Source organism: Mauremys reevesii, linkage group 10, assembly GCF_016161935.1.
Source record: "Mauremys reevesii isolate NIE-2019 linkage group 10, ASM1616193v1, whole genome shotgun sequence".
Taxonomy (NCBI): domain Eukaryota; kingdom Metazoa; phylum Chordata; order Testudines; family Geoemydidae; genus Mauremys; species Mauremys reevesii.
In genome coordinates, this window is record NC_052632.1 from 35,744,835 (window position 1) to 35,764,226 (window position 19,392).

Here is a 19,392-nt window from a genome sequence, read left to right on the forward strand (position 1 = left end):
TTTAGGCCAGCACAGACTCAGATTCTACAGCAAACTTGGTGCCACCAAGCTTCTGTCCCCTCTCCCATCACTATGGAGGTAGAATCTCAAACCTCCAACTCAGCTTTAAATAAGGATTTTTTATTGTTATTCCTTATATACAGGGAAAAATTGACTACTTCCATTTTAATAGTGAAAATCTTTACATAGTGTGTGAACCATCAAACTACTGTCTCCCCTTTTCCCCTGCTCCCATGAGTTCTTTGGATGAGAATTTCAGGCATATCCCCTGGAATTTTTTTGCATTATACAGTTTTCTTAAGACTCTTAGTGTATGTGTGGGAAAATAAATCTTTTCTGCCCCCCCCCCCCCATCTGGGTGTAATCCCTCACAGGTCTGCACAGATGCAGAGCTCTACTGACTTCAGTGGGGAAGACCTGGTTCTTTGAACAGGGTCGGGGCCTGGGTCTCCTAGCATGGGCCCCAAGAAAATGTTCAGAGATGCATTTGGAAATAACAAATTGCTGAAACTGATTAACAGATTTAAAGGCCAGAAGGGACTGTGTGATCATCTAGTCTGACCCCTTTCTAACACAGGCCCAGTTACCCCTGTATTCAGTCAGCACAAGTTACTGAGCTTAAGCCTTCCTTCTCAAAAGGCAACCAGCCTTGATTTGAAGACTTCAAGATGGAGATTCCACTACTTCCTTTGTTCTAATCATCCTCACTGTTAAAACATTTATCTTCTTTCGAGTTTTAGTTTATCTGGCTTTAATTTCCAATCATTGGTTCTTGTGATGCCTCTTTCCAGTGGATTAAAAGAATCTTTTTAGTACCAGGGTTTAAACCTGGTCTCCCTTCTTCCTCATATTCTAAGATGTTGTGCCCAGCATAAGTAGAGAAATGTGTTTATATTATATATACACACACGATTAATGTGGACAGTGTCCCTTTAAGATGGAGAGAAATACTAGCAGAGGATTCTGTGTTAAGAGCTCATCACTAAAAGCTGAAACTTAAAATCCTTCTTTTCGGTTTTGCAGATGTATGAAGAGGTTCGAGTGAGCTTGGAGAACTGTAACGTAGAATCAGACATGGATTACTTTATTAAGAATAAAATGACAGGAACAGATCCACCAGGTAATAAACCTCAGAGGTTTTTTTGGCCTTGTTACCAATTAGAAATAGAGTCCCCATGACAGAAATGCTGCCTCTCCAATTGTGGCCTTAGAAAGTCACTTGAGTTTCTGTTCCTCATTCTCTTCCCTCTGTAAAATGGGAATAATATGTACTGACCTCACAAGGAAAGTAGGCAGCTTAAAATAGATGGTTTTTATAGAAGGCTTTGAAGAGGCACATTGCTAGATTTCCTCAGCTGGAGAGAGCCAGAATATATATAGAGAGAGTCCTACAGCTCAAGGTGGGGGCTGCCCACCAACATCCACTGAAGTCAAAGGGAGTCTTGCCATTGATTTCAGTGAGCATTGGATCAGGACTTTGGTGATGACATGGAGTGGAACTGACAGCAGTTGTAAAATGGAACAATCCTACTTAAAAAAATAAAGAGGAAAGGAGCATTTTTCTTCTGCATAGTAAAGTTTCAAAACTGTATGAAGTCAATATTCAGTTATAAGCTTTTGAAAGAGCAACCATAGCTTTTTGTTCAGAGTGACAAACATTTCAGAGTTACAACCAACCTCAATTCCGAAGGTGTTCATAACTCTGAGGTTCTACTGTAGCTTATTCCTCTTCCCATATGGAAACAAGCTATAGTGGTATATTTATACTGCTATAACTGTGTCCACACTATTATTATTGATATTTATTTTATCATCATAGCACCTAGACATTCTAGTTGTGCACCAGGATTCCATTGTGCTAGGCACTGTACAGACTCAGCACAAAGTGTTGTACCACTTTATCGATACTGGTGTAGGTTATACTGTTACAACTTGTGTTTAGACAAGCCCAGAGTAAAATTAAGCTTCCCCTCTCAGGTTTGACTGGTGTTAGTATCTCTGATGAATAAGCTTTCCAGTTCTCCAGCTGTCAGAAATCTTCCACGAAAAACAGTGTAGATTGGGGTGGGCAAACTTTTTGGCCTGAGGGCCACATCTGGGTATGAAAATTGTATGGTGGGCCATGAGTGATCATGAAATTGGGGTTGGGGTGCAGGAGCGGGTGAGGGGGAGGACTCTGGCTGGAGATGTGGGCTCTGGGGTGGGGATGAGAGATTTGGGTGTAGGAGGGTGTTCCAGGCTGGGACCTAGGAGTTCAGAGGGTGGGAGGGGGTCAGGCTCTGAGCAGCACTTATCTGAAGCAGCTCCTGGAAGCAGTGGCATGTCTCCTCTCCGGCTCCTATGCGGAAGCATGGCCAGGCTGTTCTGCACGCTGCCCCGTCCACAGGCGCCGGCCCTGCAGCTCCCATTAGCCACAGTTCCCAGCCAATAGGAGCTGTGGGGGTGGCACTTGGGGCAGAGGCAACCCACACAACCCCCTGGCTGCCCCTAAGCATAGGAGCCGGAAGAGGAACATGCTGCTACTTCTAGGAGACTCGCCGCGAGTGCTCGCAGAGCAGCCTCTGACCCTGCTCCAGCAGGGGAGCAGAGCAAGCCACAGACCCTGCTCCCCAGCAGGAGCTCAAGGGCTGGATTAAACCAGCTGGAGGGCCAGATGTGGCCCACGGGCCGTAGTTTGTGTACCCGTGGTGTAGATGAAGCCTATATTTCTAAAATAATAAAAAAAACCACAGGAAAAAAAAGCATTCAGACCTCCTTTAAACATTATAGAGAAGAAAAGAGACAGAGAGGCACAGAGGCATGTTTCTTTACCTTTACATGTCAGCAGTTTCTCAGCATGAATTCTCCTCTTCACCCTCAGTTGTGGCTCATTACTTCTCAGAATAGCTTGTGGCAAGTTTCTGGCCGGCAAGCTGTAGTATTTTAAAGTACAAGACACAGAGGCAACCACATGCATTCTGTTATATAAAAGAACCACAGACAAGGACTTCGCTGTTAAAAAGAAACCTTCTCTCTTAAAACCAACTCTGATGTGAGTTGTGGGTGTAAAGTCATGTGACTAGCTCCATGGTGGACAGTGAAGTGAGGGGGAAATGAATAGGTATTTTGGGTCAATAGCAAATTCTCTCTCTTTTTGGGGACGAGAGAGGTAGGCTGATATTTATGTACACATGGAGTACAGGAAATACCTACTTTACAGCATCTGACAACAGGGCCAAAAATTTCCCCAGATGTGGCTGGAATTCCTGAATCTCTGCCTATACATTTAAAAAAATCCAGAAGAGCTGACTGGGACATCATCCTCAGTTAGTAGCGGAGAGCTGCAGAGTGATTAGCTTTTGCTCCTTAAACAAAGATGGGATGACAAAGATGGCAGAAGTCCTATTATTGAGGCAGCAGCCTTCTTGATTAGGATTTGACCATAGCTAGTGAAATGGTGCTGAATGTAGCGTGGATGCGTCTATACTTGCAGCAGAACTGTATTAAGCATCAGCTCAGTAGTACCCATTACTGACATGTGTCATCAGTAGTTTTCCTAGTATAGCTGAGCTCACAGGTCTGCATCTATGTATTAAAGAGGAGCGTGGTTACACTGCCAAATTTCATTGGCTACTCCTGCTCTAGAAGATTAACCACCGTGCTATGGAAACAAATCAGTTGCATTGCTGGCAGAGGGGGAAAAAAAAATGGATATCGTCTGCCTGTTTACACACTTGTTTTTAAACAATTATCCCATTGTAGTTCCAATAGGATATGAGAATTATTATGCCAGAGAATCTCCTAGATGTAGCAACAGCCCAGTCCAGTCTTGTGGGATGATGAAAAGGTGAGTATATTGGTTCCTTGTGGAAATGCTTTTCTGTGTAGAAAGCAATTATGGTTACATACATGCAAGTGACAAATCCGAATCTTGAAAGTAATTGCTTCCATAATCATGGTGAAAGGCAGATGTGATATGCATGCATATCATATACATATACCAATTAATTTAGCAGAATTTAAAGTGAAGCAGATTAGCTATTCACATTGTTGCTGTCGGGAAGGGAGGGAGGGGAAGGAAGAACTTTAAAAGAAATTGATCAGCCAGCAAGTAATTGGGGCACACTTAATTTTGCTTTGTGATAGGACAGAGTTGTCTTTTCCAGCAATACCTTCTGTGCTAAACCATAGTGCACTACCATGCCACAGATTAGCAAATAGCTTTAAGCCTGGTCTGCGCTTAAAAGTTTCAGTGGTATAGTCTTGTTGGTTAAGGATGAGATTTATACAGGAACATTTATACCTATGAAAGCCCTAATGTGGGCCCAATTATATCAGCAGAAGATGGTTTATACTAGTACAGTTTATGCTGGTTGGGGAACATCCAGGGAGAAAAATATAAATAGTTTGCTATAATTTTAAAACTGACAGTTTTTAGACAAGTGTATAGTCTACAACATTCCAAAAGCCAGCATTTTTTTCTATGTTCAACTGCATTATCATGAGGAGAAAAGAAAAAGATGCCACTGTGATGGTGCTGCCCGTGGGAGCCAGCGGAGGTCACTCAATCAGGGTGAACTGCAAACCAAATGGGGCAGACAATCCCCAAACACTGGTGGTTATTTCGATACTTAGATTTAGCAACCAACACAAAACAGCTTCTATAGTACCTCACTGGTCACTTAGAAGTCCAAACCACGCAGTTCCCTTAGAGTACCCAGCCTCATGCCTCCATCCAGACACACCTGTCAGATATGATGAGGATTCCTAAAAATCTTACTTCATCATATAAAAGAAAAGGTTCTTCCAATCCCAAAGGATCAGCCACATACCCAGGTCCAATTATAACTTAGATCTTATCCAAAATACACGCTATAGCCAATTCTTATTAACTAAGCTAAAATTTATTAAAAAAGAAAAAAAAAAAAGAGAGTGTTGGTTAAAAGATTAATATACAGACAGACTTGAATTCAATTCTTGAGGTTCAGATACACAGTAGAGATGAGCTTGTAGTTACCAAAAGTCCTTTTAGAAATGGACTATAACCTATGGACTAATTTCCATATTCAGGGTGGCTCCAGTTATTGACTGGGGATCTCAATCCTTATGGCTTAAGGTATCCCGCTCTTGAAACCCAAAGCAGATCTGAGATGAAGGAGGAATCGTGTCCCAGGGTTCTTATACATTTCCAGCAGCCTTTCAGCCTGAGAAAACAATAGGCTTAACTCCTTCTCCCAAATCTCCTGGCAATTAGCACAGAGTAATTTATCCATTAAACAGTTCAGATACAGGTTACCACAACCTTCAAAGAGACACAGACAATAACACTATTTCACTCAATTATAATAAATGTTAATATTCCTTTTTTTAAACTTTGAATTAAAACGATAGCAATAGACAAGACTTGTTTGCTTACATCACACGACCTGAGCAAACATCTCCCCTTCTACCTCTAACAATGCAGACTAGCATTTTAAAGCTCTATTCATTTACATACCTTCCTAACCAGTCCTTAAGGTTCACCCATGGGTCAGGTCAGTCTATGAGTTAATTAACTCTTTCTGGCCCGGTCACCTTTCAATGAGATATATTATACTTATAACGTCACAGCCACCCCTTGCAACTGACCAGTCAACAGATCCATCATGTCACGATGGGATGGTTTTAGCTTTGCTTCATGCGTTTTGAATTGTCCATAAGATAAAACTATCACAAAATAATAAAATGTATAATATAAAAATATATTTTATTATTTTGTGTAAAGTTTAGTGATTGGAAAACTTCAAAAGATTTGCTAGTTTACCAGGGTTTGTTTAAAATGAAAATAAGTGCATCTGTTGCTCTAGTGCAAAACAAAATAAAAAAAAGTTTCCAAAGAGGAAACATTTGGCCAGAAGTGTTGGTGATAAATGGGAGGAATGAGGAAGATTACATGGCAGTGGACTAGCGCTCTGGAAGTTTGAGGAATATACAACATATTCTGTACATTCTATCACCAGCTTCTTTTGGTTCCACAGATTCTCCGGATTGTTACATGGAAATAGCAGAAACTCCAGTGAAACCATCATTCCCACAGCCCCTCCTATAGGTATGTTTTACCATGTAAATCAAAAGCTGTATCTGGTCCTATGAATCAATCATTTACATGGAGAATAAACTATGTGATAAGACATTAATGGGTTATCTATCCTATGAGCTAGCACGAGACTATAATCTAGACATCAGTACAGCACAAACATGTAGCAAGCAGCTTCCCCCACCATGGAGACTAATATGAGCTGTACTATTCTTAAATCATCCTCTGTATGTGTGAAGGTTAAAGTCTGACTGAGACCTCAAGGTCTAGGAACACAATTTTTTCCTCAACTCAAGTAGAGTATGGGGAATCCTTCTCAAGCCTTCCTGGGGCCCAGCTTGGTGTCCCTGCGAACACAGGCATCCTTACTGCTTCAAATATTATGTTGCCTTACCAATCCCATGTCCAGGGCCGTCCTTAGGATTTATGGGGCCCTATGCAGTATTATTAAACTGGTGCCCCTATGCCTGATGGCAGCTCGGACTTGCATGTGTATTTTAGATAAGGGTGGTCTTTTGAAGGATTTATTTAAAAAACTATGTCTGAAGATCCAAGCATTTAAGGCTTTTTTTAAAAAAAAAGATGAATACTTAGATTCTTGCACAGACTTTTAGATGCACAATTTAAGAGATGTAATGTTATGCTCTTCAGCAACACACTAATGAAATATTTTTAAAGCAAATTTTAAACTAAGGTCCTGTAGACTAACATGTTCTGAGTAACTATTACAGTCATGCACAACTGTTTGTCAGTAACTTCAGAAACTGACAGTATATATCTGGGGGTTGGCAAATGCCTGTTAAATGACTTCATTACCACGCAGCCGATTTAGTCTGTATCCGCAAAAAGAACAGAACAGGAGTACTTGTGGCACCTTAGAGACTAACGAATTTATTTGAGCATAAGCTCAAATATAACATAAGTTTCAGTGTTGTGCTAATAGGTCTGGCAGGCTGAAAAGTGAAAATGCCTTCAAGTACTAGATCCCCTCTGGAGGAAGACTCACCAGGCTGCTGCAGATAGCTGTGGTGGGAGCCTGCAGGAAGGGTCAGAACAGGGATAGGAAAAGGTGGAAGGGTGGACACTAAGACCCAGGGGTGCCCCAAATTTTCAGGTGCCTTACACAGCCGCATATGCAGTATGCCTAAAGATGGCCCTGCACATGTCACTTGTGTCACTCAGATGGCAAAGCATAATATTTTGACAGCACAGGAAATAATGGTTTGTGACATTTTTATTGGCTTGATTTAAAACCAGCTAAGGAGATTTAAACTGTGATTGTACCCAATGGAAAAAAAAAATGCTGCTGGAACCAGTTTCCTTCACTACGTCTGCCTGTCCACTTGGCCACCCAGAAATGAAATACAGTCTCTCCTAAATCCCTTGTTTGAGTCCCCGAACAGTGAGACTTTTCAGTGTCATTCATGCAGGCTAGATCAGCTAGGGCCGGGTTTTTAAAGGTACGTAGATGTTGCTCTGCTCAGAGTTGCAATGTCTCACTGATTTAGGCGCCTCAGTCTCATTTTTGAGAATGAAATAGGCATTTAGGAGTCTAAGTCCCACTGACTTTCAATGAGACTTAGGCTCCTTTCATAGTCTGAGCCGAAGTGCCATCCATTTTTATAGAATTCAATAGTGTCCCTGTAAATACAACTTGAATGAGAGATGAACACATTCAGTGCCGCCCAGGATTGGGTCCCACATGTCTATACAGTAGCATATGAACAGCATCTGTCACATTTAATGCCTCCCCGATCTGCTCACAGCTGTTTGTGCATCTAGACAGTGGCAGTTGTGCCTAGCTTTACCTGGAGTCCATAGCCGTTTCTCTAGGCACACACATCCCAGTGCACAGAGAGAAAAGAGTAGACACCTTTGTGTTTGTGAACTCTTGCAAATGATTCCTTGCATTTATAAGCAGCTGAACTCTTTCACTGTTTTTCTAGACGAGAAAGTGGATGGAGTCTACGCCGCTATTAATGTGGGTGAACAAGCAGCAACCACACCATCACAGGACTACAGAGTGCTCTACGACTATACAGCCCAGGTAGTCAAAAGATTAATGAACTAGGCTTAAAAATAGTACCTTTGACTCAAAGAGCCCATTAATTCTCAACACCCCTAGGGGTTATGCATTATCCTCATTTTATAGATGGGGAAACGGATGGAACAGAGAGTTACTTAGCCAAGGTCACCTAGCAAGTCTTTGGCAGCCAGGAGTTGTGACTTCCAGGTCCCTGCTCTGGCCACTAGACCATACTGCTCCCAAGATAAGTGTATTTCAATTTGCTGTACAATTTGTGTTTCATCAATAACGGTGCCAAACCATCCCAACCCTTGTCTCTTTAGGGATAAGAGAGACTCATTCAACACAGAAGCTTTGTACATTTTGACTGATGGTAACTAAACCACCTGGCTTTACAGGAAGATGTATAAAAATAGTCCCAATAAAGATGTAAGAGAAATTAGTTAAGGTCCTGATCCAGCATCAGGATTTGCTAGTGCAACCCCCTACTCCCATGAATCAATGGGGCTCTACGGAGGTACACACTAGTGGATCTTGATGTAGGATTGGAATCCAGAACATCTGGATAGAAATTTAGGGCAGGAAATGATGAATACTGTATCCGGTTACAAATGCAGAGGGAGTTTAGGGTAGAAGAATGCATGTACACCAACTGGAATCTTGGCAGTATAGCAAAACTAGTCCCCCTCTTACTGTTTTTGCTCAAGAGGACAATAGGATCTTTATTGACAAAATGGTCAGGATCCTGTTTTACAGCTCATTGGAAAACAGCACCCCACATAGCACAGCGCCTTCAGACACCATACTGAGACACCGAATCTAGAGCAGGTCAGCAGGGAATGGCACCTCCACTTCGTACAGCACCTGGGTTTTCTTTGTGATCTCCCATCCAAGTAATGACTCATTCTGACTCTACTTCACTTGTGAAATTTTTTAGATTACAGCCCAAGGGAATATGGTTGCAGCTTATGTTATAAAATCCTCCCTGGCTTTTATTCAGCCTGGAAACAGGAGTGAGAGTCTGTCAAATATTATCTAAAAGCTGTTCTCCATTTGACCCCATCCTCATCTGGAGAATCCTACCCCAAGACCAGATTGATGTGTTGTCTGTATTCCATAGCAGGGGCAGACTTCCAAACACAATCTCCACTGCACAAAAGGATTTTAGAACAAGTCATACTGATTTCCTGTTCATAACTATTGCCAGATACAGACTCCCAGCCTGTCTTCTGCCTTTGCCTCAGTTTAGTTATGGTTTTGTGGGGGATTTGCAATATAAATATTTGTATCCATTTTCCACTTAAAATAACCCCCTGAGGCACTTTTTAAATGGAGCTGAACCACCACCACAAGATCTGGCTTTGTCATGCTACTCCATGCATGGTGGAAATACTATGAACTTGTATTATTCCAGCTCCATTAAACAGATGCAGGAGGAGGAAAAAAAATTAATGAAAGCGCTACTGATACAACACATACATGGAGACATTCTGACAGTGTCAGACAGCACAGCCCTCCCTCACATTTTTCCCATGGAAATACACTGTGCCCTGTTGATTGCTCCTTCCAAGTGGCAGTCCCAGCACAGGCCCCTTGGGCAAATGTCAAAGAGCTTGGGTTGACATGCTCACTGAATCTGAAGACACTGCTGATGAGCAATCTGCATCCTCAACTAGGGTACTGTAATGTTCCTGACTTCAGACCTAATTCCGTTAGACATTATGAATAAATCCACAACAGAGACAAGCTGATTTGCTAAAGCAAGAGTTTACTAACACCACACACCTTTTCAGCCATAGATTTTAGACTGCTTTTCAAAGGAGGTAAAGTGGGGATGATGTTTATAAATTAGAATGCCAAAGCAGCCCAAGAGCCTTTAGCCTTATGATTGCCCTTAATGCTCCTACACAGGAAACATAGAAGTATAGGAGTCATCTTACTGGCCTGGTCCATCTAGTCTACTATCCTGTCTCTGACAATGGCCTGATGTTGCAACATATGGTGCAAGAAGCCCCACAGAAAGCAGATGTGGGATAATCTGTTTCCACCCCCCCACCCTCCATGATCTCATCCTAATCCCCAATAGTAAGAGATTGGTTTGCACCCTGGGGTTTTACATTCCTTCCAATATTCTTTTCCTTAGCATGAACTATGGCTATTTGTATGGATAGCAAAAGTATCCAATCTCTTTGAATTTTGCTCATTCTTGGCTTCAACAACATCCTCTGGCAAAGAGAGTTCCACAGTCAAATTATGTGCTGTTTGGAAAAAGATTTCCTTTTCTTAGTTTTGAATTGGCCACCTTTTGGCTCCATAGAAAGTGCCCTTGTTCTTGTGTTATGAGACCCACACTGAAAACATGTCACTTAGGAGACTCTTCGTAAGAGGTCAACATGAGTCAGATTCTAACTCCGGGTAGTCAATAGGCAGCCCGTGGGCCAAATCCAGACCACCAGCTGCTTTAGAACAGACCCATCATCATCATCTGGAGTCTGGACCTTGACTATTCCTTGACCAAGACATTTGGACCTTGGGGGTGGTGGGGGGGAATAAAAATTGACTACCCCTGTTCTAACTGAAGCCAAACAAAAGTTGGGTTATGCCAGTGCAGCTGAAGAGAATTTCCTAAGTATTTTTTTCCTACTCCCTTTCACTGGTTGGAGAAATACTTGCTTTAGAGCCTGTTCAGGGTCATTGTAATGTACACCTCAGCATTCATGGCATTTTGCCGTGAGGGGAATTGTTGAATTCCTAACCTGAGGGTAGACTTCCACACACGTGAACATTCTATTCCAATTGGATTGATCTGTTGAATGCAAAAATTTTGGTGCTTGTGCGATCACTGTTTTGATTTCATTGCTCTTTGGACAGTGAACTGATGCCCCATCCCACAGAAAACAGCACATCACCACCTAATGGGAATCACTGCAAGTCAGTCTGGCTATTTCCGGGGCCGGGGGGAGGGGAGGAGAATAGCATGTTTCATGACTAAATCATTAAACCACTGTTGACCACTATTGCTCAGCAACAGGGATCCGTTCTACCATGCAGGTAACCCGAGATCAGTTGTCCTGATGAGACATCTCTCCCAGACTGAGATTATTGGAGGCATCATTTTAATCTCCCTTGAGCATGTAGCGTTGTATTGCTCTAATGAAGGAGCATGACTGGCTGGTTCAGGAGGGAGTTGCATTTAGGGCAGGTCTACACTTCAAAAGCTGCCCCCATGCAGCTGTAACACTGTAGTGCTTTAGTGAAGATGCTGCTGTGCTGATGGGAGAGCTTCTCCCAGCAGTAGTGCTTAATTTGTGCCAGTGCTGAGCCTGGCACCTCTATGCTTGGCAGTTCATAGCCCCAGCACCTCTAGGTTCATAGCCCTGGCACCTTTCTGCATCAGTTATGAATGTAAAAAATTGCTTGAACCCTGGCACCTCTTTCATTACAAATTAAGCACTGCCCATCAGCAGAGTTAATCCACCTCTGTGAGAGGCATTAGCTACGTCAGTCAGAGAAGCTCTCACGTCAACATAGTGCTCGCTACACCGAGGGTTAGGTCGGTATAACTATATTGCTCAGGTGTGTGGATTTTTCACACCCCTGAGTGGCATAATTATACCCTTGTAAGTTTATAGTGTAGACCTGGCTTTAGTCTCTTCTGGCAGAGAATGTTCCTATGATACAAGATCTAATCTGCAGGGAGTGAATGCAGGATGGGTGCATTTCTGTTCCACTCTGGAGATCTTCAGATGGGAAGAAAGTTGATAGCCCCAATATGACAAGCTCAGTAAAAATGGAGCCATGCACTGAGTGAGTCTGATATTTCAGATTCATTATCACAGTGTGATGCGTAAGGATATGCTTTAGGACCTTGGGAGCTAGGAAAATCCTCCACACATCATGCAGAAGAGTCCGAGTACTAAGGCTAACCAGATTTCCACTCCCTCTTTTGGGTCTCTCCTTTCAGAACACCGATGAACTGGACATCAGTGCAGGAGACATCATAACAATCATTGCAGAAGGCGAGGATGGTTGGTGGACAGCAGAAAGGAATGGTCAACAAGGATTTGTACCAGGGTCTTACCTCGAAAAGCTTTGATGAAAAGATGCATCTGCTTTAAGACCTTAAAAATACCTTATTCTCTAAAATGGCACACATGGTCTGCCAGTGTTCACCAAGAGGAGCCCATATCATTGTCTTCTAAGATTATCACTTGGGGCTAACAAATTGTCCATGCCTTTTTCTTCAGGCCTCCCTCCCCACACTGGAGTCTTCCCAGAGACACTACAGGTGTTCCCCTCTTACAAAGGCTTTTATCCCTTTGACTGTTCCATCAACATTGCATTGAACACATTCCCTCAGCACCTCAAAATTACGACAAGTATGGAAAAAACAAAACAAATTTCTCTGCACAAAAAAAAATTGCTTACAAAAATGGAATATAAGAAATGTCCCTCAGTAAGTCTGTATCACCTCCTGACAGGCTTGGAGACACTCTAATTGGTAGAGAATATGACTGTTAGCACAAATTATCTCTTTCTTTATCTGCATAAGTAGCATAGGCATCTTTGACAGAGGTGTGGAATACGGGGATGGTGGTGTGGGTATGCTGTGCTCAGGATGAAGACATAACAGGGTCTAAGCTATACGACACGAGACAGAAGTTCATGCAGTCCCTCTCCCCACCCCCAAATGCACGAATGGGAGAAACGGGTAAGGATTCCCCACCTATTTTATCATCAGAGCGACTAGGACGAATCAAAGATGAAACGCTGCTTTAAAGAACATTAAAAGGATTGTGACATGCACTGAGCTAATGAAGAAAACGTAAGCCCTTCCACCCCACCACCAACTCCTCCTGCTATAAAACCCCAAGTCCTCTATTGCTCCATCCTTGTGTGGAATCCAAAGGCAAAGAGATCAGGATAGACCCTGATCCTTGTTGGAAGTTGCCTTTTTTTAAATGGCTTGTGTCATAACCTTAATATGATTTGTTATGTTTAAAAATAAAGCTAAGTAAAGGCTTTCACTAGAGCTGTATTACCCAGACTGACCTGTTGTGGCAGCTCCCTGATGAGCTCAATCTCTTGGTAACCTTACATATAATTGGCCTATATGTTACCTGATTTAATCTCCACCCTCCCGTCTCCCAGCCTACATGATCTTCTCCTGACACCTTTCAGATGCCCCTCTCCTATGATTTCCCAATTATCCCGTTAGCCCTCCTGCAGCCTCTGCATCTCTGAGATCATTGTCATGGGTCTGTCCTGGTTCCTTTTCCCTGCCTCAAATTGCACTCACACTTTATGAAAGTTCTCATAAGCAAAGCTGGCTATTTTGTACACCATAGAATAGGAATGCTGTGGAGAAGGTGACTAGTATTTAGAAATACTTCCAAAATCCACAGTATTTACCCAATAGAGACCATAAGATTCTCCTTCAGTATTTGTAGTGATGCAATACAAACCTTCAAGGATTTGCTGGGGGGGGGGGGGAGGGGGAACTGCTTCCTAGGAACAGAATGAATTAACTGCCAAAATTTCAGATTTTAAAATCTAATCAAAAAGTCAATTTAAAGCACAAATAATCACTGCTAACAGGTAAATCTTTTAAGTGAGGAGGCATTGTGGGTGTGGAGTGAGGATTTTAAAGCCAGAGAGAAATCTATAAGGACTGTTCCAGCATTTTAGTCAACAGGATTGTAGCATGTTAATGAACTAGAGTCAGTCCATAGAAGCCCATAGCAGATTTTATTCAGTTCTGTGCTGAAAAACCAAGTAGTGCAGCCCTTTCGGGGATCCTCTCTTGCACACACATCCCCCCTCACTTGTCACCCCTTGCACTTCCCCTTCCGAAGGCGGCTTCCCTACAATTTGGCCCCCCTGCTCCTAGACCTGGTACACAGTATGTCTAGAAGTGCCTTGAATAGGTGCTTACAGTTTCATTTTAACATTAGAAACCAAAGAGATGCAGTGATGGGCTGTTTCCCGGGGCTGGCTGTGCAAAGGCAGAGCATGAGTGACTATGACAACTTCTCTGTGGGGCAGGGATTCTCTTTGTTCTGCTTGTCCCTGATCAGGGCTTCTAAGCGCTACCACAGTATAAATGGTAACAATAAAGTGTTCCTTACAGCTTGCTGATGCCAGGGACAGCCTTGTGTGGCCAGATCTGAATTTTATAACTCAAGAATCATGGAGAGCAATAGGCCACAACTAGGACCTGTACTGTATGCCAGTTGACACCTGCAATGTGGCTAGTCAAACAATTGTATGGTAACCATCTTGAAATGAAACCTAAAGTATGAGTGATTTTAGATGTCTCCTTTAATAGCAAGTCTTTCAGCCAGAATTGATGCAGGCAGACATTTTGTAGATGATTTCAATAAAAAAAAAAGTTTCCCTCAAGATCTTGTCTGATCCATAAATAAGTAACACAGGTATTCAGTTAAGACCACATTCTTCTTAGGGCTCAGAGGGTTTCACCAAGCATTGGAGCACGCCTCCTGGTTACCACATTGTCTGCAGAATCTCTTGCTGTGGGTAAGCTATTACCTGCATCTCTGATCATGAGGTCACCACCAGTTTTGTGGTGACTGCTATGGGATGGCAAGAAGAGCCTGAGAATAAAAGCATTTTATACTTTGCAATCCCCACCAGTCATTCCTTGATTAAGTGACATAACCCCTTCAGTCCATAATGTAGGTAGTTATAATCTACCCATCACTACAGTATCTGGGCACTGGGTGCTAATTTGGGATAGCTCTGTAGGTGGAAAGGCAATTGCAATGGTCTCATGATTTATCTTCCCTTCTTTAGAGTGAAGGGCTTGGCTGATAATTGCTTACAAAAATATTTGTAACTATGCAGTTCACCCCATCAACCTTGGTAGCATGTGTCAGAAATAGAACACAGAGAAACCAGTCAAAATATCCCAGCCCCCAGAGCACATGCAGTTTCTAAGAGTCACCCACATCTGGAGAGTGGCCAAAAGGTTAAATTCCAGGTGCTGCATTGGGCTGGAGACAAAGTCTCACTAGAGCTGTGCAGAGCTTTCACAGCAAACCAAACATACAGCAAAAGGGATGTTTCACATTTGGTCGTAAGCCTGCATATTACCCTATTTTCAGGGAAGAGAAAGGAATGGGCCTCAGTAAAAGTCACATTTAATGTTTTGACCAGTTTAAAAGCTTTTCAGAAAAGAAGTTTGTCCCAAAAGAGGAGCTGTGTCAAAAACAAAAAGATGTCTCCTCCCCTCAAAAACACCCCTTCCTTGACAAAAATAAAAGGGAAAAAAGAATAATAAAAAGAAATCAGTGTATATAAAAACAACACTTTCATTTAGGCACAAAAACACTGACTTTTTCAGTTGGGAAACAGTCAATGAGTAAGAAAGTGGAGAAAATCCTATTTTCTGCCAATTTAGCCCCCCCCTCCCCCAACCTGGAAAAAATGGTGGGGGGGGGGGGAAGTAAAGTTAAAATGTGGGAGAAAAGGATCTTTTCACACAACTGTTTTCCTAAAAGAAAAGAAAACTTTATTTCCCTGATGGGAAAATTTCAAAAGGGGATTGTCCCTGCAAAGATTCCTGCAGGTAAACTGGCCATCTTTGTTAATCATCACCTTTTCTCTGATTGTTAAACTTTAAAACATCTTGTTTCACTGTTCTGGACTGTTAAACTTCTGGTTTCACCTGGACAGCATCACGGTTTAGTAAGCCAGCTCCCACCAACTGGAAATGCCAAAATGACAGCTATTGACAAAGCTGTATAGTTTCAGAGCAAACTTTTGTTTCATGGGACACTTGCAGCAAGCAGCACATTTCATCGTGTAAGCTGCGTGGCTGGGATTGAGTGGAGTTCTCCTTTCACATGCATGAATCTGTTCTCAGAGATGCAGGCTTAGAAATACCCAACACTCATGCTTTTGTCCACAGCTTCACAAGTGAGAAACTGCCAGTTGCACCACCGCAGCCTGTAGTATAATTAAAGGGCAGGTACACAATAAATGTACTGAGCTGAGTAAGACTGTGCTCCGGAGGGTGGGGTTCTGTTTGCACAATAGACTATTATTCATTTTCTGGCTGGGCATTCTCAAACCTGCAGGCATCTCCAATCCACCCAGCTGACAGTGTCCCAAAGGGACAGGAAATACCAGGACACAGGACACCACCATACACAGGAGCCCAATTGTAGCTCCTGGATTTAGTTGATTTTTGGTTCTGAGTTTAAGTTTTGGCAAATAGCCCTATTTAGGGCACTTCCCCTGACAGCCTGTTGAGTCTCTCCTCTGAGCACTTCCAAGCTAGCCATGAAGGTGTTGTCTTTACTACAAAGACAAGGTATATTCTTCATTTAAGGTAACTATCACATGGTAAAATCCTAGTGAAAACAATGCCAGGTGTAGTTTTCATACAAGTTAGCAGGCAGCAGTAACCTGAAGGTTCCCCCATACTCTTCAACTTGGGCTTTGTCTTCACTTTGCCAAAAGCATGTTTTTACAACGGGATCACTGCTGCATACTATCTCTGTCACTGTAAAATCCTACTGGAGACCAGGGACAGTAATTTTGACAGTGATGTAGCTAGGCAAGCTCAGTCATGGTTAGGGATATAGTTTTGACCTCTTCCAGCTACCTTGTGGTAAAAACTACATGTTGTGCCTTGTCTCCAGTAGGATTTTACAGTGAGATAGCTACAATGTGACCACACAATCACTCTGTGTAGATTTCACAGTGTTTCCAGGAAAAGTCTCTCACTCAAGCTAGCTTAATTCCTGCAGCTGACTTGAGTTAACTCTGCAGTGAAGACACATGCTTAGCGTATGTCTACACTGAAATTAGACACTCACAGCTGGCCCATGCCAGCTGACTCAGGTTCATGGGGCTCGGGCTAAGGGGCTGTTTAACTGCAGTGTAGATGTTCGGGTTTTGGCTGCAGCCCAGGATTCTGGGACCCTGTGAGATGGGAAGGTCCCAGAGCTCAGGCTGCAGCCAGAGTGCCTACACCGCAACTGAACAGCCCTGCAAGCCTGAGTCAGCTGGCACAGGCCAGCCACAGGTGTCTAACTGCAATGTAGACATATCCTTGCTGTCTTTTAACTACAACACCCACTGCATTTTAATTATTGCCAGAAGTTCCTCACACCTCTTGCATTTCAGACCAATATTTCCCTCCTCTTTACTGTCCCCCTTGTAGCAGGTCCAGAATCCTTCCAGATAAGGTCACCTACCTGAAAGTCCTTCTGGAACCCAACAAGATACTACTGAGGGCCATGGTCCTCTACCCATAAAACCCTGCTGAAAGGAAGCACCTTCTCCTATACTGGCTGTCTGAGCATGCTTCCTCCACGCAGTTCTCCAAGCCCTGGAATGAAGGGCTGAACTAGAGTCTGAGCAATACCCAGCTGGGTGCCCCAGAGTGGGAGGAATGTGTATGTGCAGAGGGCACAGGCCCCTTCAACCTGACAAGAGTTAGCTAGAGCCAATTACTGCACAGGTGCTGCCAGACATTAACGGACAAGTCACATGCTTTCTGGATAGCTGCAAAGAGAGAGAAAGCACCAGCAGGCTTTCCACAGGCCAGACATCTCATTTCCAGAGGGAAGAAGGCGGGAACTGAAGAGATGCTTCTTTAGGGATCCTCAGCTCAGCAGCCAGTGGATCTTCAAGTTGGCTCATGGAGCTATGCAGCTCTGCAGGAGTCCAGGTTCCTGGAACCCTGTCCTGCTCCCAGGAAGCCAGCCAACTCTCTCTATTCCAGACCGATAGGTAGTCATATGCTCTTCTTATAAAGACGACAGATTTTCACTGAAATGTGGCAAATCCTGCATTACGTAGGACAGGAGTGGCCAACCTGTGGCTCCGGAGCCACATGCAGCTCTTCAGAAGTTAATATGTGGCTCCTTGCTCTAGTCCCAAAGTCGGTGCCTATACTACAGGCGCCAACTTTCCAATGTGCTGAGGGGTGCTCACTGCTCAACCCCTGGCTCTGCCACAGGACCTGCCCCCCCTCCACCCCTTCCTGCCCCCTCCCCTGAACCTGCTGTGTCCTCACTCCTACCCCCCCACCATGCTACGAAACAGCTGATCAGGAGGGAGGGGAAGGTGCTGATTGGTGAGTGGGAGTCACTGGAAGCAGAGGCGGGGAGGGAAGCTGCTGACATATTACTGTAGCACTTTGGCAATGTACAGTGGTAAATTCTGGCTCCTTCTCAGGCTCAGGTTGGCCACCCCTGACGTAGGGCATCAAGCCAGCCAGCCCCATCTTTGTAATGAGCTCAGTTTCAAACAGATACGTAGCTAAAAAGAGTAAGACTAGAAAGTTCAGATTTAAAAAAAAAAAAGTAGGTACTTGACCACAATAGTCCTTGGACAGAGAAGGTCTCTGGGGTGATGAGCAGCATATGCTTTAACTAATGGGTTTAGGTTTGAGAGAAGAAAAACTCAACCCCCCCACACATTTATAAAATACAGTAATAAAAAGCAACAGACATTTGGGTGAAAGCAGCTAGCTCCCATTACCCCTGTTATTAAAGAACCAACAACATGTGCAGTGCTCTACAAGACACAAAGGCAGCCCCTCTCCTGAACAGCTAGCCTAACAGTTTCCTTTTAGCTGAGGGAGCTAGAAGTGTTTCAAGGGAGTTTTTACAATTACCTCTGCCTAAGAAAGCACCTTACACAGCAGATTGTAACAAGAGCTGCTCAACTAGTTAGCAGAAATGCAATAGGGTAACTACATAAGACACCACAACTGTTTGCCCCCTCAAAAGAGGTTACCCTCAGCTTTGTCTCAGGTAAAACACTCAGCTTCCTTCAGCTTTAGTGAGAACAGAACATCTCCTACCTTATCTGTCTTCTCTTCTTGCTAGCCAGCAATTTTTCCCCCTTCATGGTAGAAGCATCTTTGCCTTCTCTGGAAGCTGTTTCGCTAGTGGAGACTCCTGTTACATCAGGAAACTAACTGATTGCTATATACAGCTTAAGTGAAAGCAGGTGGAGATCAACGTGCATTTCATTATGAGCTAGGCCTCAGGTGATGCTTACTTCAGGCCAAAAGGAAGAGGGGAGGGGTTTGAGAGCAGCTAAGCCTCAGCATCAGCCGATAGAATAGCTGATATTAACACACACTTCCAGGGCATGATGTACTTGTAGGATTGTGTTTGTTTTGTTTCTCTTACAGGGAAGAAGTCCGTGCATAAATCCAGCAGTTTGGTGTATGTTGACTAGGGTGTCAGCCAGCTGCTCACACAGCATCTGCTAGCTGAGAGCTGCTGCCCCTGTCATTAGGGCTAGCAAGCTGGCTTGACTACAAGTT

At 43.4% G+C, this 19,392-nt stretch overlaps 1 protein-coding gene and 1 long non-coding RNA gene across 6 annotated transcripts in view; one reads left to right on the forward strand and one right to left on the reverse strand.

Moving 5' to 3' along the window:
• Positions 1-13,113, forward strand: part of PSTPIP1 (proline-serine-threonine phosphatase interacting protein 1) — a 91,469-nt gene extending 78,356 nt beyond the window's left edge. For all 5 annotated transcript variants that reach the window (XM_039492850.1, XM_039492853.1, XM_039492854.1 and 2 more), the window contains 5 exons: positions 1,024-1,120; positions 3,742-3,826; positions 5,997-6,067; positions 8,002-8,102; positions 12,046-13,113. In XM_039492850.1, the coding sequence (XP_039348784.1) occupies positions 1,024-1,120; positions 3,742-3,826; positions 5,997-6,067; positions 8,002-8,102; positions 12,046-12,177 (486 nt within the window). In that variant the 3' untranslated portion in view covers positions 12,178-13,113. The remainder of the gene's footprint in view (positions 1-1,023; positions 1,121-3,741; positions 3,827-5,996; positions 6,068-8,001; positions 8,103-12,045) is intronic.
• LOC120373857 lies at positions 216-19,004 on the reverse strand. Its single transcript, XR_005585761.1, has 3 exons — positions 18,922-19,004; positions 2,812-2,957; positions 216-1,248 (listed from the first exon to the last, which is right to left on the reverse strand). It is a non-coding gene; the product is annotated as an uncharacterized LOC120373857 (long non-coding RNA).
• Positions 19,005-19,392: the final 388 nt, after the last annotated feature.